The sequence below is a fragment of the Streptopelia decaocto genome, assembly GCF_964273445.1.
Source record: "Streptopelia decaocto genome assembly, chromosome: 4".
NCBI classification, from domain to species: domain Eukaryota; kingdom Metazoa; phylum Chordata; class Aves; order Columbiformes; family Columbidae; genus Streptopelia; species Streptopelia decaocto.
In genome coordinates this window covers 34,100,321-34,127,503 of record NC_138658.1, presented here as the reverse complement: position 1 = coordinate 34,127,503, position 27,183 = coordinate 34,100,321, and the positions used below count along the sequence as shown (strand labels likewise).

At 39.8% G+C, this 27,183-nt stretch overlaps 1 protein-coding gene across 1 annotated transcript in view; it reads right to left on the bottom strand.

Annotated features, from left to right (window-relative positions):
- Positions 1–26,266, bottom strand: part of GRIA2 (glutamate ionotropic receptor AMPA type subunit 2) — a gene marked incomplete at its 5' end in the record, with an annotated part of 91,528 nt that extends 65,262 nt beyond the window's left edge. Inside the window, 2 exons of the mRNA XM_082051349.1 lie at positions 25,637–25,777; positions 26,179–26,266. Of these exons, the coding sequence (XP_081907475.1) occupies positions 25,637–25,777; positions 26,179–26,266 (229 nt within the window). The remainder of the gene's footprint in view (positions 1–25,636; positions 25,778–26,178) is intronic.
- Between the last annotated feature and the right edge of the window lie 917 nt (positions 26,267–27,183).

Genomic DNA, 27,183 nt, shown 5'->3' with positions numbered 1-27,183 from the left:
AGAAAGTATGCATTTTTTGTGCTTAAAAATACAAAATATTTTATATTCCTTTTGTTACTAGTTTAAAAAAGGTAGAATGTGCTGTAAAATATGATAGTTAGAGACTTAGCCTAAAATTAAAGAATTATTTGCTGTAAGTCAGTCCAATTACATAAGCTTTCAGAGAAAAATAATATTGTATTCCACACAATGCCAAAACAGATTAATAACCCTCAGTGTAAAATAAATATTCAGAACAATATGGAGCAGGGATACAACATAAAAGGCTAAGCAACACTGTTGATGGCAAAGGTTTAACCTGCTTCACATAAATATGGGAGATAAATGTGTTTTTTTATGTAACTACTCATAGCTTTCCTTCACAAATTCAAATGACAACCATGAAAGTCAAATTTTGAGCAAGCATGTATAAGTACCTTAGGCAAAGGATATCTCAAACTTTATTTATCTTTTATGTAAAAATGTGACTTGGTCTGTGTTTATCACACATACTCCATTAAAAAGCTTACTGTCTCAGATTCATTTTGGGGGATACCAACTCAGACTGTGAAACTGCATTAAAATGATGATTTAAAGAATGATTTATTCAAAGAATGGTGGAATAGTTAATTTTCTTTTACTTTCAACTTCTTAGTTTGCCTTTTTTATTTTTTCATTACTTTCTATTATTACCTTGGTAGCACTGCAGCAAGTGTTGAGTTCTAAGCTGTCCATACAGACAACTTCTTGATTGGATTCAAAAAACTTCCTACTAGTTTTATACAAAATCACAGCAGCAGAGATAACTTAAGACTGCAAAAATCTTCTCAGCTAAGTCATCCTCCTTCCAGGGCAGGACCACGTTTCTGACCCACTGGCATCTCCTAGTAGACAACTGCACCAATCATGAAGGAGTCTCATGCCCACCATGGGAGCTAAGCAATGAAAGCTGTAACATTAAATGACAAAGTGCATTAAAATTCTCTTTAGGCTCTAACATAGAAATGAAGGGGGTTAAGTTCACCAGAGCATGCCCTTGTTGGGAGGTTTTAAAATACACATTAACTTTATGACTTTTGCTAAGCCATACTAATTTTCATGGGGTATGTCTGCATAGGCAAGCTCAGTTTCAATCACTGCAAAAAGAAAGTCTTTTAACCTGCACATTATCATTAATGGATGCCAAGCTGCAGTTACTGCACAGTATCAGCAACACCTTTTACAAGGTGGGCTTTTATGTTTAAGCCCTCAGTAGCATTTCATAGAGAGGTATTTGGAAAAAAAAAATCCCCTTGCCAGTACCTTAAAATAATGGGTATCTTTAAAAAAAAAATAAAATCTAAGAATGTGTATTTATAGAGCTATTACCAGCACAAATTGTACCTGAATTAATAACACTCTTTTGATTATGACAGCACAACTCTCATGTGAACACAGTTATTCTGGAATACTCTGCAAGAAATAAAGCATTCACTACAAGTAAAAAAAAATTAGCCAAAATATTCGACTTGCTTTCAAAGGCTGTAATGAAGGCCAAACAGTCATTATACTAATTAGTGGACTAAAAGTTAAATCAATACAGTATAGCGTAGATCAAAGAAGGCTTGTGCCCTAATGTTCTCACAGCCGACTGTACAAAATTCTATGTGTTCTGTTTTTTTCAGTACCATTAGATGTACGTTGTACTTATCTCATTCCACAGTGTGAGGATGTTTATGACAAGAATGAGTGAGCTAATATAACTTTCTATAAATAAAGAAGAAGCCAGAAAAGGCAAACTGTTAATTGCAAGTGGAAAGCGGGAGGCAGATGAAACAAGAAAGAAAGGAAAAAAAAAAAGAAGAAAGAGAAGAAATAATTTCTGTGAAAGGTAAAGGCAAAGTCAAGAAAAAGCAGCTGCAAAATAGTAACTGGAAAAGTGTGATTTATTTAGTAAAAGGACTTCATTGCACAGCCCTTGCTGTTTTCTTATGCCAAACAGCTTACCCATTGAAGGTGTCCCTTTTCTCTTTTGGTACTATAGCTAGAAATAATGCTGTGTCATTGCTGACAAACTGCTGTTCTCAGAGGTGTTCTTCAACTCAAAGTCCTACATACACTGCTTTCCTGTCTCCCTTTAACATGGCATAACCTCAACCACTCCCAGTTTCAGCACCAAAGGTTGCATAGTCCTACAATTCTTTGTCCCTTGAATGGTTAAACATATTGGCAAATGGCATTTGTAATTATCTGAAACTGTGCAGAACTTGTACTATTTGGTACTAATATAATATCAAGCACAAGGAAGTAGCATCTCTGCTTTGCAATACAGGAAAAGACTAGTCTGCATCATGATGTCACACTAGCAGATTAAGTGAGGCACCCACATCAGAGAGACTTCCCTTCATGTTAAAAGGCCTGGAATATGTCATTGGAAAATCAATTCTATTTAACTAACGTAATGACAGTAGTGAACCACCATTACTATAATAAACGATATAATCTTCAGTGGAGAATCATCTTCTATGCATGGCACATTTCGGTCTCATTTTAATAAAAATGGAGGCATTGTTGAGTGGTTTAGCTGAGTGGCTTCAGTGGAAAAAAAATCGTATGTGTACTGGGAATAGAATTAAGATCGAGAAGAGCAAGTATTTCAGGAAAGCCTATCTACCCGTGATCTGATCCCTTGTAATAAGTTCACATAAGGTACTAAATGCTCAATCCAAATACTGGCAGGTCAGTCAGAGGAGAAAAGCAATCTTTTTTCATGGTCCTTTGGGAAGACAGGGCTTGCAGTGAATTTGGTGCTTTCTGGTATATTGCCTATACTCTGAAAAAAAAAAAAAGTATTACCTACTTAAAGGACCTACAGAAACTGAAATCATTGTGAATGATAGCCTAGTGCATGGCAGTCTCACAAAGGAACCCATCAAAGCTCTTTACATCCCAGCTCGCAAGTTGTGAGTTGGCAGAGTATGCCAGCTTTTACCAAACCACAGCAAAATGTAGATCACTTTTGAGTTTTGAGCAAGCTAATGACAAAAAGAGGCCATTAGGTCAGATGAAAGCAGTGTGAAAGCAGAAAGCAGCTAAGGGCATCAACCCTGTTAAATAGCATAAGAAATGTTAAACTCCCTGTCAAGATTTTTATTTACATGAGCAGAAATTTGCAATGAGTCTACAAAAACTACAAAACTGGGAAAAGGAAAAGGAGAGCAATGACTAGTCTTGACTAGTGTTCTCAACACAATTTTCCAAAATTTAAAGACTGTATCACCCTTTAATCCAAAGTGAAATATTACAATGACAGTAAGGATATAGCATCAAATGCTACCTCACAATAAGACCTTAGGGCAGCATACTTACAGATAGAAACTCCAGGGACATATACATTGAGAAAACGAACACCAACGCAGCAACATTATACTCAGATTTAAAATAGACGTATCCATTGCTTCATTGTCTGATATTCTATTAGTATGCATGTGGCAGCACTGCAACATTTCTACTGATCGCCTTCTTGGCAAACCACTAGCTTCTTCAATGCCAAGACTTCAGTACATGATCTTAGAGATATAAATGTATGACCTTAAAGCAAAATATATTCTGGAGAGAAATTCCTGTGTGAGATGTTCAGTCACTCAATTTTCTAGACAGACCAAATGCAAAGAGAAAAAAGCTATGGAGATGTGTACTTGCTATTACAAAATACCTGCTGGCATCTGAAAATAAACCAGCAGAAAAACAGAATAAATGAGGCTCTCTCAAGGAAAATCTGTCCAAATATTCTAGAACATATGGGTAACTGATCTATTTAAATCTAGAGGAAATCAATGACCGTCGATTTAGGTAGCTGATTAAAGTAATTTAACAGGTGCACCTTCTGCTCCTCTTTCACATATCACCATCACAGGGTGAATTCTGACCATTGGGTCAAGATTATGTGGAATATATTCATAGCTTTAAGAGGGAGAGAAGCTTAACAATTAAAGCACCTATTGCTGATGTGATATCCAGGAACACAGATTTGACACATGTAATTCAAGCCCAATTACAAAGAGCAATACTAAGAGGATGGGATTGGTGGTTGTTTTTTTTTTCATCTCTCTATTCTGTTTTACAGCCTGCTCTGTCTTTAGTGATCCTTGTGAAACTTTTAAAGTAGCTTCTTTTTAAAGAGGAGGAAGTAAAAATTAATTTCCCTAAGACAGAATTATTATTGGTGGAGGTTTAACATTGGGTTTGTTGAGTCAAAAAATGGAAGTCGAATTAGCAGAAGACAGCTTGAATTTGTATTCTCTCATCTTAGCCCATCATTTCTTTATAGATTACAAAGTATTTCTTTCCTTTGTCTCTCTATACACAGGAACCTACTACCCTTCACATCACTATCTCACCTGAATGAATTAAATTTCATTTTAATCTAGTCTATTAGATATTGTATCACATCAGGATCATCCAGGAAACACAAATCTCATACGAACCCTGACTCATTACACTCCTCTTTACACAACCAGTCATTCTCTAGAAGTAATATCTCAAAGTACTGCTGATCAAATGAGTCCCATTTTTGTTTAACAAATGTCTCATGATCACTACACTGTCAAACCAGTTTTCAAGCTGTACTTCATATACACAGGCTGCAAAACTTTGGTTTTAATAACAAGTATGCTATAAGCTTAACTATAGGTGTTATAGTACACACTGAAAGCAAATATTTAAGACAAAATATTGCCTTTCCCCACCCCCTGCAATTAGAGAGACTACAGTAGAACTCCTAACAGTTAGTCTTAAACTGATTAGACCACTGGAGATTTGGTCTGAATAGTACAGAAAAATGACAACAGATGCTGAAAAATCAGTGCCTTTGAACAATTATGTCTCTGCAATGGAACAGAAACAGAATTTCTGGTTTTTGAGAATTTTGTTCAGATACTGTAAGGAGGACAACTGGTACAATTGGATAAGATTAATCGTCTCCATTTACAAATAAATTTAAGCTATAAAAATATTTGAAATCCATAGTCATAAATCCAGTTCTATTTATTAATTATGTAACTATTTTTATTTTTAGGATTTTATTTTTCATTAAGTAATCATTAATTTTACTAGTATAATTGAAATTGGTGCCTTGCTATGTAATTTCTTCTGCCAGATGTCTCAGATAAGTTAGTAGATTTCTGACCTTCAGGGACATAGAAACAAGAAGGAAATAATAGCTTGGTCAATTAGTCAAAGACAAAAGGAATAGTAGCTCCTATCCACAAACCATGAGCCTCGTTCTGTAACACCATTTTCAATATGCATATAATTGCATAACACTGGATTCACAACAGTTCCCCATTGATCAAGATACATTTTAGCGTTGCTTCTGCTAACCATTTAACAGTTGCTAAATGTTTAAGTTTCCGGTCATTTAAGGCCATTTCAGTTTGATAAAAACTTACATGCTACTGAACAAATAATATTCGTTTTCCCCCAAGACTTGATGTACGTAACTTAATCAAACTTTCTGTAATAAGTACTAGTAATCCAAAATAGAAACAAAGAGTAAGAAGAATCAGGGTGCCATTTAGTGAAGTAATCTTCCCACTCTCTTTTGGAGCAAGCATAATCTGTCAACTGAAGTAACCCAAGAATGTAAATTTTCTTCTACTACTGAAAAGCTGCTGACACAGGAACCAGCTAAGCTCTGTAACTTTCTCCTTTACATTCAGTAATCAAGGTTAGTATCATAAAATTTACTCTGCCTGGCTTTCCACTGGGTCCATCAAAGACTATTGCTAACTCAATCAGAGGTGTATGGAAGAAGCCTACGAAAATACCAAAAATAATCAGAGTTCTTCCTAGACAATGAGAAATGGAATCAGAACTACCCATGTGGTTACTTGCAACATCTCCATTAAGACTGACAACCTCATATTCTTCACTGATGCGCATCCACCAGTACAACCAGGAAAACACAAAAGTTATTGATGTCAACAAGAATGATAAAGTACTATTCTCATTCATCATAAAACGCACAGTAACTCTATCATTAAAATGTGAGTCATTATTAAAATGACTCACAATCCAGTTACACATAAACAACATGTGATTGAAACAGAACTCATTCAAAACAAAAGCAATATTGGTCAGAACAAGAACACAGTTCTGAGCTTCTAAAGCTAAAGGTCTTTTTTCATTTCATTTCATTTCATTTCATTTCATTTCATTTCATTTCATTTTTTCATGGGGCTTGGACAAGGTAATCTTTCAAGGTCCCTTTCAAACCAAACCATTCAATGATTCATTTATATGCAAACCAACCAGTCTTATCATTCTGAAATTTAGGAGGTTGTTAGATTATTAAATTATGATTATTTTTTCCAGCCAGTTATCTCCATATTCAGACACTTATTGTTTGTTAGAAGGTATTTCACCACCCTGGTGGAGATCATCTACCATCTCCGTTCAAAGTATTTTATATTTACAGCTATTAATACTATCATAACCAGAAATAATACCTCCAGACCAGAGGTGAGCATGATCTCATACCTGCCCTTTTCATTCAGTGTTGCTTTCCTTAATAGTTGCCTGAAATTAAAGGTCTCAATGCTGTGTTTTCAGTCAAAACAATGAGCAGCCATGAGGGCCCAAGATAACTAGATCACGCAAAACCTTGGCAGGAAGCCTTCAGCAGAACGTCCTCTTACTGTGCACAACAGTACCAAAAGAGGTCGATTCGTGAACGAGAAGAAGCTTTCCCTAGTACAAAACAAGGCTCTGTGCAAACCCCTAAAAATCACATTTTTTTAATGATATAAAATACATTTAATTCACTTGTTCTTTGCTGCTAGAGATATCTGCTGATAATAATGGAATAAAGCTGACAAAATCCATCTGAAATTTTACAACTGCAAAATAAAGTTTTACATTTCAGCTAGGAAGTAAAGGATTAAGCACTTTACAGATTATACGTTATAGATGGTATACTGTAACTCATGCCTTAGAAGACATGTATTCCATAGCCAGGAAAGGTCTGTATTTAAGAGGTTTCTGCAACATTCTTAATTTTACTTTTGTCTTAATTACAAATGAGAGTTTGTGCTGGTCACCAGTAATCAATGCAAAGCCCTTTTTATGTCACTACCCAGAAACTTAGTATTAAATTGAATTTAGAAATATTATTTAAAAAAAATAATTGAAATTTACATCCATTCTAAAACATACATGCCAGAAAAACACAGGTTGTTTGATTTTGTGTGTGTCTTAGTGTGACTCTTCTCCAAAAGAGAGGACATACAAGAGTTGATCTGTTATTCAGCACCTGTGCACCTTCTGGAATAGAATGATTCTTGACTGAAAGCAGTGTAATGTAGTAATTAACAGAAATAAGACAACCTAAGACTCTGGAGTGGGATTTAAGAATGGGGTTGGACAGAAAAAAGTTGGTAAGACATTAATTTTCTGTCAACTGAAACTTTTTGTTGCAATCAATCCTTCCCCCCCATTTCCTTCTTCCTTCTCATCCCAAAAGAGAATTTCTAAGGTCCAATATAGAGTTTTGGGTCACAAACATAAAGAAAAAGGACAGGGAAAAAGGGCAAGTGTTCTCTAATTGGCACTTATTTAAAATTATACTTCAGTTCAAGTACCTGAATCATGTAGAGGAGAAAGTGACTTTGATTTTCCCCCCTTTCATACAAATGCTCTAACATACTTCTCTCTCTCCCTTCAACCTCTCTTCCTTCCTCCTGCCTACTTCTTTCTCCTCCTCTTCAACTTTCTCCATCTTTTTTCCTTACCCATAAGAAATTTCTGATAGATTGTTTTCCCTCATTTAATAGAAAGAAAACTAACGTCAAAACAATGAATTTTTCTGTCAAACAGAATTATTGCTTTCTCACCAGCCCTTAGGATATCTAGATTCATTTCCAGCTCTGCTGCAGACATTCTCTATGACCTTGAGTAAATAATTTAATCTCCCTTCACCTCTCTTTTGCACTACATGTGAAAAGAGTGAAGAAAGTTCTTCTGTCTCCCTTGTATACTTCAGTTTTGAGCTTTTTTTGGCCAAGGATTGGCACTTATACTGCTGTGCAATGTCTAGTAACATCAACCTGCAATACCTCCAGGGACATCCAGACACGAATGTCCGGCAAGTAAACACAGACAATGCTGTGCAGTACAAACTAGTTCCCATTTACAGTTGCTGAAGGCTTCTACCATGAAACAATTAGCACAGTTACTCAGTGTACAGCAATCACTCTTAATATCTGCTTATAAATACAGAAATACTTTCAGGCTTTTGGAACACTAAACCAAGAAGTCTCAAATTAGCAATCCTGTATACTATAGTAGTCTGATGCAAAAAGCAATTGATAAAAAAGCAGTGTAGTTCAAATTCTTCAAAACTACTGACAGATGCAGACTAATCTAAATGCAATATCCCAAGCGCTCTTAACTGCTTCTCATCATCTTCAACACTGCGTCTCTTGCTAGTGTATGATACCCATGAGAAAACTGAAATAATCTGAAATGAATACTAGGATTTCAGAAAAAGCAATGATTCACAATCAGTCTGCAAGTCTTATGTACTTATGGCGTGAGTTGTAATGATGTAATTTCTGAGATGACTATACATATGATATCTGATTGATAATGCTGTCCATTCAAAATCAGGATCTTCACATTTGTAATTGACTGTTTCATTCTATGCTGCAAACTGACTGGCAGAAGCATTTCCCATTCCATTGGTTCTTCCCTAAGGATTAAAATTTAGACCACACATTTTATTCCAGAGCATATATACTTTGTTCAACTTGAGCATAAGGTGAACTAAGTCTTTCAGTAAATAATTTTAAAGGAAAAAATACACACACACACACACACGCACCAAAAAGAGAAAAAAAAGAAACCAAACACAAACCACACAACACCTAACCCCAAAAAACCCTCAACATCGCATCGAATCACTTGAAGACAAGTCCACTTCAACAATCAGCTCATTTTTAAAGTCTAGTGGAACACTAGCCCATAATTTAATAAAAAAAGTGTCTGTCTTCAGAGAATTGCAAGGCCTTGAAAACTATCAAACATCATTGTAAATGAAGGACTGGCTGATACTAGAAAGCCCTCAAACTGCAGCTTGGTATGAAAAAGCCACTATTCTGTCCAATTTATGTTTCTTCTTGAGGGGAAATATCAAATTCCAGACTAGAGTTATAGACCACTGACAGTTAAAACAGAACTCCAGACTAATGCAAACAGTGCTGTTCACATTTGGGACTAAATTAGAGCCAGTAAAGCAATTAATTTCTTATATCAAACATTTTACTCCTGTTAATGCTACATGAGGTAAAGCACTGCAAAGCATACAACAGAGGAGTGCTCTTAAAATAGCAATGTATTTTCCTCCCAGAAAAAAGTATCATGTCTATAACTTATACATGGATTGAACTTGGCAGCATGAGCATCTTAAACAGGCTCTGGGGTTTGTAATGCCACTGTAATGCATTGCAGAAGTTAAACAGAATTCCAGAAAAGCAACAGAAAAACTTCACCCAGTTTCCCTGAAGGATACATCACATTCAGAATTCTTTGTCACAAAAGTGTATGGCCTTTTCTTGATAGCAAAGCAACTCTTTTTTCCTCTTTATTTTAGTGAATTTATTTATAAATCAGCAAAACTGAGAATTAATGCAACATGAAACCACAGAACATTGCAACCAGAAACAAGATTTTAGTATATTACTGGGAAAGCAATGTTATGTCTTTCTCTGGAGATTTCTTTCTGTTAAGCTATATGTAAATATAAGGCATTTAAATTTGCTTTGTGTTTTGTAAGTATCTTCTTTTGCACAAGAAGAATCATCTTTTTGATTACTGAAAACATTCATGTAGGAGTAGCTGGTTCCTATTATCAAATATTCCAGACCAAAGGCCAAGTCACACAAGGAGAATGGTAAAAGAGACACTTCTGATACCACTCTGTATTAATAATTCCTGCAGTGGATGGCAGGAATGTTGGTGTGAAATCATCTGTCCTTAGTTATGTCATGCTGATGAGGTTTGCCCTTCTCGTTCTGCTATGCAAAGAAGAGTTCCAAAGTGATGCATTCCTGACAAATGCCCCCATTCACTCCTGCCTACAATGTATTTCTGACAGATCATCTATTTTGGAAGGGGGATAAACAAAATCTCAGGAGCAGGAAAGGGGATTTGAAGTCACCTACAATATGCCAGGTGAATCCCTGCTGTCCCAAAATAGTAAATATAATACTGATACAGCAAACAAATGAGCCCCTACACATTCTCCATCCCCACTGGTGCTGGCTGGGCAAGGGGCACCCAAACAGCTAACCACCCTTCCCTTACAAACAAGCTGACCAACTCCAGATTGCCTGCTGCAAACGGGACCTGGCCTACGCTTTCCCTAAACCATGCCTGGACACTGACTGCGGCTAACTGGTATGGATCAAAACTTGTATTGGTGGTACAGCTGAAGTAACTAAGGATATAAGCACACTAGATTATAGCACATTTTAAGGTATTTCCAGCAGTCAGAGAAGACTACTTGCAAATTGCAAATCAGTAGTTTGAAAGTTTATTTAAAGGTGAAATTGGATAATCCTAAGTGATTACTCATGAAAACTTTATACCACATCCAGCCAGTTATTCCTTTATAATACATATTATTTTATATGCAATTGAAAAAAATTACTTCAAAAATATTTTCAAATTTCACTGTTTGTCTTATTCTTACGCTTTAAAAAATAACTTCTGTTTTGGAGAACTCCAAACATACAACATTAAGAATTATAATAAGTCTCCTCAATCCCTTCACACTATACACGCACATTTATTATTTTTTTTAACCTGACACATGTCCCTACTTTAAGACCTAACCACTCGCAACCTTTGCCTCCTAGAAGCGAGACTAAGGTCATGCTGGGGAGGGGAAGAGCTCTCTTCTCCAATGTTACAATCCAGTTTTCAGCCTTTCAGTTACAAACCAACAGACATTAAATTAAGCTTCTGCTAAATAAGCATAGTCTTCCAAGTTTCAGAACATGAAATTAGAAATTAAAGACAACACAAACCGCTACATCACGAGCTTCACTTGTCATTGAAAAAAAAAAAAAAATCCTTCCTGTACACATTTTCTAGAGTATGCATAAAGAGTGAACAAATAACCATTCTGTGATCTATATGTTGCCTTAATCTTAAAAAGTGGTAAATTATCATCACAAGATGGTACACATGTATCTTTTCTGAGGGAGACATTTGGTTTGTTTCACTTGTTGTCAAAGAGCTTGTGAAAAGAATTTAAAATATTGAACTAAATGCCATCAAGGGGTTACATTTTTAGAGGAATCAGTAACTGGTAACTGCTACTTTATCAGAAAATAACCACAATCCTGATGATTTAATTGAAATTATTTCTTTTTCAAATATAATTACAGCTTACAATGAATTACAACTAGATGTGATTAAAATTAACCATTTCTCAAAAAAGAAACTTCCATGACATTCATTATGAGGGGAGATGTATAGCTAGGGATCCAAAGATAATGAAACTAGGAAGGAATCATTTTAAAGACAGAGAGAGGTGAACATGCAGACCTTCACTCTAGCCTGTTCTGTTCAACAAGATTTCTCTTGTTTAAGTCATGTTTTCAAATAATCTCCAGAAGAATATTTGCACTGAAGAACAATCAGTGATTCAAAGGAAATTCCATCTTGAAAATTGCCAGAATTCCTAGATTTTTTTAACTAAATCTGTTCAGGTCAGTCAGTCAGTATGTTCCAAATTAATCATTAAGAGTTGTTAGTATCGCTACCTAGGCAAGTGGCTTGATTTTGATAAGGACTTTGCATTCTGCTCAACTGTGACTACCTGTGAACAACAGGCCCAGGAGCCCCGTGGAGCACCTCTGGTCTGGGTGACATTTGGGGAGGTAACAGAGAACAGACTGTCCCTTCAAAAACACCCTTCTGGGTGGGAAGAATACCCAGACACACAAAAAAGGAAGAACGGCACTGTGCACTGGTACCCAATCAGTATCATGACAATATTAGAATTACAGCCTCTACCTGTCATCAGTCATAGTAATTTAGTAATGGAAAACTCACCATCTAATTCAGCCATGTGTGAACTCTCTGTAATGTTTATTCTTAATTTAAAACTCAAAATGTTCACCATCTATTTTGTTTTTCATAATTACATGGGTGAGCTAAAATGGAATGAACAGTAGTCAAATGTATGGAGAAGGCTGGCACAAATCCTGTAAATCACAGCCCTCCTGAGCTTTTGCAGTTCCAGGTAACTGTTGTTGGCATGCTAAGTACCCTGGACCTTTCAGGATTCAGCCCTATAGCAGCTGTCAGAGTGAGTTACATCAACTGAATAGAGATTTTGAAGCAAAATCTAGTAAACCTGTTCCTGAGGGCTGCATAAGATTTGGCGATCACTGTTATTTCATTGCCTGTAAAAAGGTACGGACACACCAGAACAAGACTGTTCTGTTGATTTTTCTCTTGATGCACTCATTTGCTATACAATAGCATATCACTGCAGTTATTCATGCTATTATTCTGACTTCCAGGTTTAAATTTTTCACTTTTCATGCCATGTATGAATAATTCAGATCTTAACAAGACTGCTTTATTTGTTTCTAAGCTTTTTTTCCCCTGAAATTGTGTTTCCTGTTTCTACACAGGAAGTGAAAAATCAGCATAGTATATAGGATATATAATGCACCTGTAAAGGGTGATAGGAACATATTTTCCTTATGCACTTCACCCTAAATGGAACTTTGATTCTTTGTGCTCAGTAATTCAGAAAAAAAAAAGTGGACAAAAAAACCTGAGTGCTTTATTGCCATCTCCTACTTTCCCCTTCATAGAAATGGAACATGATATGAATTAAACATTCACTGTATTCAGATTATATAGAAATAAAAAAGCTAATATTATTTTATCTGATGACTAGAAGGAAAATATAATTCCTAAAAATAATTCATCTTCTCATTTTCCAACCAGCTCCTTCAGCAAATGCTTTGGATGAAATAGATTGTCTGACAATCATGAAAATCACATACAAGGCTGAGCATCCTTCATAGAAAACATCCCATCAACAGCATCCTAATCTTTAAATCTAGTGCCTATTAGCTTAAGTGTCCATGAACGTAGCTGTCATAACAGCTAAACAAGAAGAAATCTCTGTCCACATAGCCAGAACGAAACATACACAGAACTCTACAGATTAAACTCCCTACTCTGAATTTAATCTAGAAACAACGAAGCAACTAGACTCATGGGAAGAGCAAATACCATGTTGCTCATGGACAGTGTAACTTAAAATACAAACAGTGTTAAATTTTACCACCTAAAATATACAGTACAGAGTACAAACTGTAACTCCAGGGTAAAAACTCATTCAAAAACACACCGCAATCCCTCCTAAGGGAGGCCGAAAGACATATTTTCTGTTACAATATTAGATTCAAAAATACAGGTCTACTAGTACAAGATAAGATGAAGAACTTCAGCCTAATGCAAAACCTTGAGGGTAGTACCTCCTGGAGAAAAGGAGATCTGATCACGTAACCACTTCTCTTTTCACATGTAAAAAAACATCCTTCTTGTCCTGTCCTCACAACAGTGTTCCATCAAGATAAGGCAAAACGTCAGCTTTTTTCTACCACCCTCTGAGCAATCAGATTCTCTCACTTCTTTCTACTCCTTTGGGATATTCCAACCAAAAGGTGGAAGACCTGCACAGCATCCAGAGCACCATACTAGAGCATTTATAGCCACTATAGTTGAAAAAGTAGCTTCTGGCCATTATTCCCACTTTGTTTCCCTCAGACCTGTGGTCACTTACTCAAAAGGGAGGACAGGTTCAGTTTTACTGTTTCAGTCAGAAGCTTCTAAATAGCAGCTTTCTGTCATTTAGGCTGACTTAGTGTCTTTCCCATTAGGTGCTGACTGTTGCTAACGTCATTGTTAAACATCTAATCCTCACCACTGTGGCTAACACAGATGCCTTCAGCCTAGTTCCATTCCTGGACTCCTGTAAGTTCCTAGTTTGTACACATGACAGTGTTATGCACCACAGTTCCCAAATCATAGAATAGTTTGGGTTGGAAGGACCTTCAAAGGTCATCTAGTCCAACCTCCCTGCAATGAGCAGGGCCATCTGCAACTAGATCATGTTGCTCAGAGGCCCCTCCAACCTGACCTTGAGTGCTCCAGGGATGAGGCATTTATTATCCCTCTGGGCAACCTGTGCCAGTGTTTCACCATCCTCATTGTAAACAATTTCTTCCTTATGTCCAACCTAACTCTACTCTCTTTTACATTAAAACCATTTAAATCCATTCCTCCTTGTCCTGTCACAACAGGTTGGCAGAGGTGAAGGAAGGAAAAGGAAGGAAAGCTACAGAAGAAAAACAGAATTTGTCTTAACGGGAAAAAAAAATAAAATAAATCAAAACCAAAGATAGTTAGATGGCACAAATTTCTTGCTACAGAACCACTGACGTGGCAAAATTAAATAATTAGCACAATTACTTTCACAGTGTTTTTAATAACTCAGTAGTAGCAACACTTGTTTTGGTGAACTTTTTAAAGTGCTATGAGAAAAGAACAAGAGGAAAAGAGAAAGAAAGAGAAAGAGAAAGAGAAAGAGAAAGAGAAAGAGAAAGAGAAAGAGAAAGAGAAAGAGAAAGAGAAAGAGAAAGAGGAGAAGGGAAGGGAAAAAGGAGAAGGGGAGGGGAGGGGAGGGGAGGGGAGGGGAGGGGAGGGGAGGGGAAGGGAGGGGAGGGGAGGGGAAGGGAGGGGAGGGGAGGGGAGGAAAAGAAAAAAAGGGAAAGGGAAAGGGAAAGGGAAAGGGAAAGGGAAAGGGAAAGGGAAAGGGAAAGGGAAAGGGAAAGGAAAAGGAAAAGGAAAAGGAAAAGGAAAAGGAAAAGGAAAAGGAAAAGGAAAAGGAAAAGGAAAAGGAAAAGGAAAAGGAAAAGGAAAAGGAAAAGGAAAAAGGAAAAGGAAAAGGAAAAGGAAAAGGAAAAGGAAACTTCACAGTTAGACCAGTTAGATCTATGTTATTGAAATATATCACCTATATGAAGAGAGGAAACACACCAAATGAACTTTTTTTCTAATACATCTGAATTTTAAGGCAGTTGATATTTAGCTTGGAAAGTTTAAAGGCTGCAACATATACACTTCAAGATGTCACATAACAATAAAATACTGCAAAAACTGAACACTTCAAGTTCCTGGAGTGCAAGATAAAGACACAAACACAGGCAGAGGAAATTCCAATTCTGCATACCAGAAAATGAAAAGTAATGCTAGGAGTCTCAACACTGACTGAACCACCATACTGATGGGTTCAAAAGGAAGCCAGAAACAGTTCCACACAGAAAGGAAAATAAAAATCCTAAAGTGAAGTGAAGCATTTTTTTGCATCTCCAGAACAACAAAACTAACAGGAAAAGCAGATGCGTAGTAATACTGGAGGCTCTTCATCATGTTGGAACAGGCATATAGTATCCTTGAAAGTATGTTTTTATTCAGAATGTCTAAGTAATGACTTAACAGGATTCATGCTTTGCACTACAAACGCCAACTAATTGCAACACTACTTAACAGTTTACAAAAACGTCAGAGTTCCTCAAAATTGTTTGGATGTTTACAGACTTGCTCTTCTCTTGTGAAATTCTGGAAATTATTCAGTTTACTAAATACATGTACCAATTGCCATTTTAGACACTGAAGTATCTGAGGAATCCCCACAGGCTGCCAGATGTGCTACAGGACCTAAAGGACATTCACATTTTCTGGAGCTGCACCTTGAGGTCACACAGGATAGTGCAAGCATCACAAACTGGGTCTTCAGGTATATTAATAGCAAGTGAATTTGAAGTGCCCCCACAAGTGGAGACATTGAATAACATCTTTGTATCATATCAAAATAGAAGGCAGAATCTCAAAGAAACATTAAGTGCTGCGCTTGCTAAAAGTGCAATATTTGCAGCTCACTGACACTTGCTTTTCTAGCAGAAGTACACTGCTGAGTTCTACGAAGTCAAGCCAAAAAGCCTTTTCCTATGTGAAAAAAAGCGTTAAGAAAAACTGAAAGTTTCAACTTTACATAAAGGTTTGACCAAAGAATAATATCCATGATCAAATGCAAACAAAGGAAAGGAGCAAGCATCATGTTTGTCCTCTTCAGCTACACAAGCGCAGACCAAATATTTCCTTTTTAAGCTTAGCTAACAGTCCCATTTACATTTTTATACTAATTTGAAAAGGTCTAATAATTTTTCTAAGGTTTCCACACTGAATCTGACAAAGCACTTAAGAGCAGGTGCAATACTTAAAGAACAGTAGGTTCATGTAGGAGCATGCACCTTGAAGTCTGGAAAAAATATTCTGTAGGTTCAACAGATGCTTAAACATTTTAGCTCTTTTTAGGAATTTTTTAATCCTTGTCTCTTTCCATATACAAAAAATAAGATCAGTCTTCCACACTCATACAGAAAAAAAGAAGTAATATGAATTTTGGATCTGTTTTGGTTCCTACTACCATGAGCGGAACCTTGATCATATATTTGACTGAGCAAAAATAGTATGGCCTTATTACTCTGGACTCCCAGACTACAGGATCAGGTTGCTGAATACATGAACTAATCCGATTAGTCAGTAAAAGGACTGAATCACTTTTCAGTCATGACTTTTGAGAATTTTAGTATGATCCACTATCACCAAGTGAAAGCACCTTAAAATAGGGCAGATGTAAGGCTGTGAGTGAAATTAAAACCACACTTATACTGCAATTTATAATGTATAGTGACTCACAGTCTCTTCTATTTCCTGATCCCTCAAATCCATCTAGTCTTTAAATATAATATAATTATATTATTATGTTTCCAGCTGTTCATTTAAAATGGCTTCAAAAGTTTAAAGCTGTGTATAAATCTGGCCAATTAATATTTTTAGTTGAGCAATTATTTAAATTGATATAACAATTTTCCTTATGTTGTCGTCTTTTCCCTCTATGCTTTATCATAAAAACAACAAAGGGCAAGAAATTGTCTTCCTGCTCCCAAAACCTAGAAGTTACTTTTTTTCCCTTCCTGCCTCAGGACAAACATTAAGATTACAGAGATTTTTTTCACCAAAAATTAACTGAGGCAGAAAAACTGTAGAAGAGTGACAGACAAAAAGGGAGACTGACATCAACACAAAAATGGACCAGCACTAAGGGCATTCAACTGGGAAGTGAAAAACAAAGGGTTAAATTCAGGTCCTCTGCCTGACATGAACAAGATATGAATGGATGATTCTCCAAACCACTCGTAATGTCGGTGTGGATCAATTCTGCTTCTAAGTAATGTTGTTGTAGCCTATGTCAGTATGAGCTTGGTATGCACTAGCCATGCAATTTTTTTACCCTGCTTTTCAAACATTATACCTGAACAAACTCCCTGATACCAGTACACCTGCACACAGCACAATCATACAGGAAAGTTTTGGTGCTTGCAGGATCCCACATTTGTACCAAGAACTCCCCCTGAGACTGTACTATTAAAGCATTATAGAGTTTGCTACATTCATGTGAGGGAAAAATAAAGGAAAAAATAATCAGCATTTTGGCTTGGAAGACATCTTGTCAAAAACAGCTGATAACTAGAACCAGAGAGGAACATTTCGAGCAAGCTAACACTCAACATCCTCCATTTCAAAGATTTATGAGATTATTGAACAGATTACTCTGACTTTCTTTAGAGCTATCCAGTCTATTTCATTAGCATACATTTGCAGACGTTATGAGACAATTTACACACATACAAGGGAATGCAACATATTCAAATATTTTAGATCTACATTACATGGGATGGTAAACCACAATAGCCTTTTCATTTTTTGGATATAGACCAGAGTCCTACAACTAACAAATACATTCATAAAAGACAGAAAAACAAAGAATATAAAACAAATCCTTTCTCCAGGCTGCAAAGCAGTTGTAATACCATTCTGTTGAGCTCTCCAACCCTGTTGCCGACATGACCTCTGAAAGTAGCCTTCTCCGTATAAGATGATGAGAAAATCTCCACATTATCTAAAAGATTGCTGTTTAAATTATCCATCATACCAAGTGCTTAGAGAGAATCTGTTATTCGTAATTTTCAGTGCGTGTGTGAAAGAAAATCAGTTCATGCCATTTGCAATAAGTAGAGGCATCTTTTCCACCCCAAGTCATGTTTTAAACTTTTAAACACATTTAGCACTGAGAATAAATTGCAGTGATGTGACAGCCAGAACCACAGCAGCCTGAAAAATTGCAGCGTCAAATCAATGCAAAATTAACTACCTGAGATTAAACTGAAGAGGTGGGATAGCATAACATGCACATGCTCATGTATTTATTTTGAACATTTCATATAATTAGCCATTGTCCCACACTGATCATTGAAATTGTTCTACTAATTGTGTGAGTGTACATTTATGAGTTAGGGCCAATATGAACATTTTGCAGAATTTTGTCCTACCCTTGTTCATTGGAAGAACAATTTGGAAAAATATGTCCATTTTAAAACATGAATGCCAAGGTACTATTTCTTTTCAGCACTGAAATGCATGCATGTTTACCTTCTGCAGTTAAATAATGAAGATACTATTTTCATGTGTAATAAAGCCCAGTAAGTCATTCATGGACTAGCTGAAGTGATTGGTAATTCAGTTACAGACTCAGCACCCCAAGCATACAAAGCAATCACACACACTGATTTAAGTTAATGAATACAGATCTGCATATCCTTCCTCTGATGAAATGAAATAGTAGATTAGAGTTGAAATATGACAATTTTTCTGTTTGATTTTGTCACCTTTAGTTGAACTGCATGTAACATTTCAACCCTCAAAAAAATACTGTTAGTTTCTCTTAGTCAGGCTTGGGAGCAGGTGCTGGGTGATAGTAGTAGCTGCAGCTGAACCACACCTCGCTGCACAATGATAATGAATACCTTTTTCATTGTAAATTTTTTTTACACTCTTATAAAGCAACTAGCCATAGGTAAATGCATTAAGCATCTGTACATTATATCAGATTCAGGATGGAAATGCTAACTGTATATATTAATTTCCCACATGGGCACTTGAGGGGGAGAAAGGTAATCTCCCCACAAACTGCCTGATTTGAGAACCTTTCTTAAAACACTGAAAAAGAAAAAAAAAGAAGAAAAAAAAATCTGTTATGGAATAATTGTTAAACAAGGAGGCACAGCAGCGTTGCACTAGAAAACAAAAATGTTCTATGGCTGGCCTAGATACAGATAGATAAAGAGAAGTAAACAGTATTGTAACGGCACACAAATAAATACAATAGCAGTATTTTAAGCACAGTTATTGATTTAGAAGTTGCAATATGAATTAGTTCAACACATGGTTATTTAAAACCTGGTTTAACTTCTTACTGATTATCTGGTTTACAGTGTGCATTCACTATGCTTGTCTGATGCTTTTATTCGCTCCTTATTGTTCATCCATAAAGAATCCATTATTGGAAGGACTTATTCATTTAAATCAAAATCCTTTTTTGTTTTAACAAGGTTACATCTAATACGCACTTACAGTCCACTCAGAATTTTTTTTATGAACTTATTAAAGCAAAACATGATGGTTTCAAGACAAAATAATAATGATACTCCACAAACCTACATATTTTGAATAAAAACATGCAGGCTTTTGCCCTATACTTTGCAGAAATCTAGATGGCAAAAAGAATTAATCCTTTGTCCGCAGTCTTCTAAAAGCAGATTCCACTGTATTCATGTTCTGATAAATGCAGTGATCAGTTACAAAATAATGGAAAAATCTTGTTCGTTTCAGAAATGAAAGTTCCAGTTAATTGTCATATGAGAAGCCCATTCACATATACATATGGAGATAGTTTGATCTATGCAACTAAATTTTTTACCTATTCAGGTATCTTTTCAGTGTTATTTTCAGGCTGACCTGACATTCCTTGGCTTCAGTTGCAGTGACGTTGGTTCCAGAATATGGGCATGAACCTTCAATATAAAAAATGAGTAATTCATGCACTCAATTCACAGAGGTGAAAATGCTGACTTAAAGTAATAAATTATCTTACTAGCAAGAGCTCAGAGATAATCCCCTTCAGAAAATGGATTGTCGAGTTTAATAAATGCCCTGGTTTTCTATTTATGTGACATTCAAAATAAACTATTGTTCACTATATTAGTACATATGTACGTACATTTCTATATGTATATATGTATGTACATTTCTATATGTGTGTGTGTATACACACATACATACATACAAATGCTTATGTTTACTGTGGGTAATTTCCCCCTTTTAGTTTCATAAAAAGTAGTCCTGCCAGCCCATATTAGAGAATGATCAATTTAAAATTATATTTTCCTTAAGCAATATTTTCTTACAATTTAATCATATCCTCACATAAAATGCCTGATAAATTAATTATGTTGATTATCTTGATTTTCTACATAATGGTAACAGAATATTCTTTACCTGTTTAATGCATTTTCAAATTTGTAATATGTTCCCAGCTATTATATTCTTCCCTAGTAATTATCAACTGTTCAAAAAGAATTATATATCTGATTAACATGCCTTAATTCTCAAAAATATTTGAATCATGAGAAGTTTGATTAAAAAAAAATAAAGAAATCAGCAGTAACAGCATCACTTAATGCAGTAGCCCTTGGTTTAGGGTGTGTAACACATGCTGGGGAGTACAGTAAGTCTTATGTATGCAAGGAGTTAAGTACGTCCCCAGCTATACGCAGTCAATAGTCCTATCAAAGTCAGTGTAAATTAGAGCTTTCATTAGTAGAAATATTTAAAAGTTAATACATTTTAATATATTAAATATAAATAAAAGTATATAAAAATACATTAATATATTGAAGAGATTCACTGACAAATTGATTGATTCAAGAGCTTGACTGCTATATTTAAGGCTTGATTGATATGCTACTCAAAAACTGCTATTGAATATAACTCACTTTAAGGTTTATAAGAGTAAAATATATATTTGTTCTATATTCAAAATTGCATGGTAAATTCTTATTTCTGATATATGGACAAAATTAATGCAATAATCACATAATAAAAATCTGAGAAGCAGAAAAGCCAAACTGTCATATTTGTGCCTGCCCACATTCTGGATCACAGCTGTGTGAAAATGCTCTGCGAGCCAGGAGCAAAGATGCACAGCAGGGACAGCACTGTCACACAATAAATACCCCAGGTTTCTTTACGAATAACTCTCAGGAGTAGAAGAATGTTTAAAGTTTGCTACAGAGCTTGATTTTGAAGGGAGAAATGTTTTGAAAGCAGCAAAAGCACAGGAGTTCCTGTTGTAGGCTACATCCCGGCTTTGCTGCACCGTTTTACCACAGAAACCCATCTGATCATGTCCATTTTATTTACAAGGGGGTACAGAACCTATTTCACATCTGCTCACTGAGCCTGAGAAACGTTTCCTAATGAAAAGGAAACGAGAAGGACTGGGAATACAAATGAATTAAAACATAAGCATCTAATAAATTCCTCCTTTGCTTTAAAATCAGTTCTAATAATGTATTGTGAAATATATTTGGGCTTTGTCCAGAGTAATTTTAATTCCAATAAACACATCTGAATTTCTTCCATCTTTACGACTACATGATAGGTTTTTTTGCTAAATTCTTTAATCATTTTGCCAGCAGTATGCTGACTGCTATTTAAGAATGCAATCTAAAACATTATATTCCAAAATGGCTGGGAAAACCTTTGCCGTGACTCCCAAGTTGCAAAATGCTAGGTATTCATAGGTTTTCAAAGCTGCTGGCTGAAGATATAATGAAAGGATCTAAGGTTTATGCATGAATCAGCATCCCCTTGTCATAATGTCATGGTGCAGTGATCCCTGCAGAGCTGCAAGACTTGATTTAAAACAGAAAAGCTCAACACTGGCTCTTGAGCCAGCAGGATTAAATATCCAAGATAGTGCATATATTACATTTGGGCTGAAACCACTATATGAAAAACTCGTTACAGTTTTGGAGGTTTTATAGGACTCCATAGGAAAATTCTCTTTAGGTGACTCCAATACCCTTTCAGTGCAAATATATGCGAGTACATCATACAACTATCCCTCTTTGAGTTGATGGATTTAAGAGGAAAGGACTTCATCTTCACCAGTTTCCTCTTTTCTTGTTTTGACAGAATTAACATTTTTTTTAATCAGATGTTGCTGGTGGTGAGCACTTCTCCAATTAGACTAGACTTAATTACACTGTGCTAAAGGACAATAAAGTCAATTTTTTTATATACCTTCCAGTTCTACCCTACAAATTACCTACAGTGCTGTACCTCTGCCCCAGCTGTTAAAAGCCAAAGAGGTTCTGTCAGACTGAACCGCTTTGTTAACATTTGCCTTTACCACCCAGCCTGTAATCCTCTGAATCACCAAAAATTCTCAAAGGGGGCTACACATAGCCCATTCCTCTTGAAGAATGTAACAGTAACCACGGCAGTGAACACTTCTCTTAATTGTGCCATCGGTCTGAAAAAATACTGCATCATCTCTCAATCAAAACCATTAAGCCTCCTAGTGACACTGACTTGTGAGGTTTCATCCTGCTGGTCTATCAACACAGGTTTACACAAGACTTCCAACAGTCCAGCAATCTAAAGTGACCATTTATTATGGATTTATTATACGAGTTAAGGTTATCTACTCCCAGAGTCTTCATTCCTCCTCTGTTATACATATGTTCTGGTCACCTTTAAATGACTGGGTAGTCTTACACCATTTCAAACATCCTTCAGTGGTGCATGGCCACTACCTCATCCTTTCTGTAAGTTTAGGAACCTAATTTAAAGGTAGCACTAGCAACACAACTCATTCATCTAAAGACTGTTTGCTTCATCAATGAACTCTGAGCAGGTGTGGAACATAAGTTTTAAGATTCCTTTAAATAGTTTTACAGTAGGTTTTTTGTTTGTTTGCTTTTTAAAGTGCATGAACAGTATGTACCAATTGTCCTGTGGTTACTGAACGGCGGGAGGGCGGCCGGGCTGCATATCACCCCTCCCACACCATCCTCTGGGGTTTCTGAGACCTGGATGGTTTGGGGCTTTTAAATTGAAAGTTGAAATATTTTGGTTGTCAATTTTAGAAAATTTGTTATTCTTCGGGCAGAAAAAGCTCATTTCCTCTATTACGGTATAAGACTGTCACTACATTTCTGTGAAGGAAAATCACCTTGCTGGAGTGAAATACCTGACTAAATACTGAAACATTTTCAGTTTCATACTAGCCTGCATTGCTGTGACCTTCTTTTACACTTGCACTGTTCAGCTGTTGAAAGTGATGGGTTTGGACACAGGTTCTTTGCACACTGTTCTGAAAACAAACAACCAACCTTGCAGATTTTGCAGATTTTTCAATATTTCAAATGAGAACAAGCATAAAGGGGGGAAAAAAAGGCTTCTTATATAGCAAGCATTTGTCTTCAGAACACCTTGTTCTCCAATAAAACCTTTCTTGGAAGGTAACCAAGGAAACACTATACATATTTTTAGCCTATACTTCACTAGTCAATTAAATCCAATTGACAAGATGACTTGACTAAACCATCAATGGTGACTGAGGTGACAAAAAGCAAGTACATGTTCATGTCTTAATTGGGTGCTCTTCCAACTGCTTGAAAAGTGAAGCCTTGGACAAGGTTCAGACAAAGGGAAACCCGAAACATGGACAGCATCTCCCATTTGCTGGAAGTCTCAAAGTCTGTCACTGCAGTCTACAGCTTACACGTCATCTGAGTACTGTGAGAGTTCTTCAAGGAAAACGGCTATGCTCAAGAACAAAGCAGAGCATGCACGCAAACACTGACTAGAAACTTTCTGGGGTTGGACAAAAAATATGTATCACTTGCTTTCTGAAAGAGCAGGTGGCTGTATTTGTCCCTTGTACTAGAAAAAAAAATCTATTGTTTTACACAAATTATTTTCAGGATTTTGCTGACTTCATATAATAGAAAAACACAGAAAGACCTATTCTATTTTCATAGAATGCCACCTAGACCACTACACAACCCCTTACTTCAACAATAGTCCCAATAACATATACTGCAAATACTAACCACATGCAGTTCTGGCTGCTGCAAACCTTCATTACCTAACGAAGCAAGAACTCCCCAAGCATCTTGCAAAGATTAGTGAAGTAGCTTTGCTGTGGCTGACTACGTGCTTTGACCTTTCCTATTTGTGCTATACTCGTATATCCTTATACATGCCACTGAAAGCTCCTTGGGTTGAGCTCTTGCACCACCTATCCCAATGCCTGTGCCGAGACGCCCCTCTTTCAGCACCACCTCACCTACCATAGGGAAGAAAAATGAAAAACAAAAAAAAAGAAGAAAAAAAAGCTCGCAAATGGAGGGAAATTGCTCTTGCTGACAGCTAACCTCCAGATTCACTGTCCCTTATGGCTTGTCCCCAGAAGGGATGTGGAAACGCCTCGGGAGAGGGCGGCATTGGGCGACCGATGAGCCGTAGGTCAGTGGGAGCGGCCAGAACGGCACAAGAACGGGCTCCCTCCTCTGTGCTGGCCGTGCCGCTGCGGAGCCCCCGGCTTCGCTTGAAACGGGCACATCGGGTCGGGCAGAGGGGTAAGGCGGGCACCCCTTATCGCCCTGGGAACGTCCGCCTCATGTCCACGGCTCTCACCGCCCACACGGGGAGCGCCCGCCGCCCCTCGTTGCAGCTGCCCGCTCTCGCACGCCTCACCGCTCAACACCCATCGCCCAGCTGGTCCTCCCCCGCCAGCCACGCCGCGCCGCGGGGTCAAACTGCACGCCGACCCGGCCAAACGCCGGGCAGCTGCCGGCGGGCAGCCGCGGAGCGGCAGGGAAAAGCGAACATCACTGCGGGACCCCGCCAAGGGCTCCTCTCTTCGCGCTAGGACGCCGAGGCTGCACCACCCCGCCTTCCCCATCGCCCCTCCGAGCAACGCGAAGGCTCCGCTCCACGCGGCACGCGTGCGGCCGGGCCCTGCCTCGCCGGGGGCGGTGTCAGGGCAGAGCCTCGCCAGCCGCCCGTGCAGCCCAGCGCCGGCTCCCCGCGAAAGCCGTGGGAGTGCCGGGCTGTGGGCGAGGCTGAGGGGGATGCGAGAGGGCGGCGAACGGGCAGGCCCCGGTGCCCCTCTCAACGGCGGGGGGCTCCCGGAGGGCGGCGCGGCGTAAAATGGCTGATCGTCCCCGCAGCCGCCCGCTCCGCGTCCCCTCGACTACTGTCGAGAGGGAACCCCAGTCCTGCCCACGCCGGTTAACGGGAAGGCTCCGCAGCCACGGCAGAGCCCCCGGCCAGCCCTCGGGCGGTAGGGGAGCGCTGCGGGCGGTCCCGAGGCCGCGCATCTTTATGTAACGCGTGGGGAGAACAGCCGTGCGGGGGCGGCAGGAACCATTTTAAACCTCCACGAGGGCTGGCGAAGCGCACGGAGACTCCATGCCCCGTGCCCCCGCACCAGCACTCCCCCACACACGGCCACCCCCGCCGCTCGGTGCGCAGGCGCCCCGCCCCCGCCGCCACAGCAGCCTGCCGGGCAGCGCGCCCTGCGCAGCGGCTGCCGGCGCCCGTTACTCACAGGCGTTGGTGACGGCGAAGCTGTTGGCCACCTCCAGGTTGTCGATATGGGGAGTCAGCCTGAACTCCGAAGTGGAAAACTGAACCATCCCTACCCGGAAGGCGCTGTACTCCTGATCGGCGCCCCTCGGGAACAGCCCCCCTGCAGGGAAACATACACACACACACACACACATCAGCCGGGCGGGGGCACGGGCAGAGCAGCGCCGGGGCCGCGTCCCTTCCTACCGCCGCCGGAGCTCGGGTGGGCGGGGGTGCCGGGAGGCTCCGCCGGCTCGGGTACCGCTGCCGGAGCGAGCCTGGCTGCGGATCTGTCCCGTGGCCGGCCGCCGCGGCGGAGCCTGCGGGCTCGGGGAAAGGCGAGGGGCCGGGGGAGGCGGTGGCCACGGCTGCTGGAGGGGACCTCACAGGCGCCTGGCGGGTGCCGCGGTGGGGCTGGGCTCGCAGCGACATGACAGCGATGCCCGAGTGACGGCGGCGGGGACGAGGGAGCAGGGGATCCGTCGGGAGGAGAGCGACGTCCTCCGGCATGCGGGCACCTACCGATCTGTATGCTGTTAGACTTGACCCCCCAGATCAGTCCCCACAACACAGGAGCCAGGAAGACAGAAATATGCATAATCTTTTGCATTTCCAAGAAAAGTAGAGCATCCACAAAGCCACGGAAACAGCCCTTTCTTCTTCCTCGTCCTCGTCCTCCTCCTCCTCCGGGGAGCGCGCTCGTCAGCAAATTAGATCCTCTGCGCGCCGGGCGAGCGGCCGGCGGGAGCAAGCCAACCACGGGAGGAAAGCAACGAAAATAGCCCCTCGGCGGGCGGCAGGAGCCGGAGAAGCCGTTGCCCCCACGCTGCCGCTGAGAGCTGCTGCCGCCGCTCCGGTCCTCGTCCCGGCTCCGGAAATACCGGGGGGTGGCCGCGTGCCGGTGGCGGCGACGCCGCTGTGCGCCCGCTGCGCTCCCGCTGCCGGAGCGCGCCCGCCACCGGCCCTGCCCTCACACGCGCTCGCCCGCGCTCCCTCGCACTCAACGGGCGGGCGGCGCACCCGGCGAGGCGGTGGCGCGCCTGCGCGAGCAGCGAGGCCGGCGGGAGCGCGCTCTTCCCGCCCCCTTCGCAGCCCCGCCCCGCCCCTTTCGCGCGCGGCCGCGGTGAGCGCCGCCGCCAGCCGTTCAGCACCGCGGACAGAGGCACTGTGGGGACCGGGGGGCGGCCCCGCCGGAGCCCCTGGAGCCGCCCCGCCCCGGGGAGCGGAGGGGAAAAGCAGCGGGGGCGGCGGGCCCGGCCAGTGTCCACGGCAGCTCCCCGGGCCTGAGCCCCATGTCCTGTCGCGGCGGCACTGCCTCGCGGGTGGGTGTTTTATCCCCGCGCCTGGTTCCCCGAAGGAGCGTGTCCGAGGTCGGGCACCTCAGCCCGGACCCCTCCCCGCGGCCCGGCGCGATGGGCTGCGCGCACCGCGGCGGCATGCAGAGCGCCTCGCGTTTGGACCGCTCTAGATGCGTAAAAATCAGAAACGTGAATCAATCACTTGCCAGTTTCTCTCTGTGACAGTGGT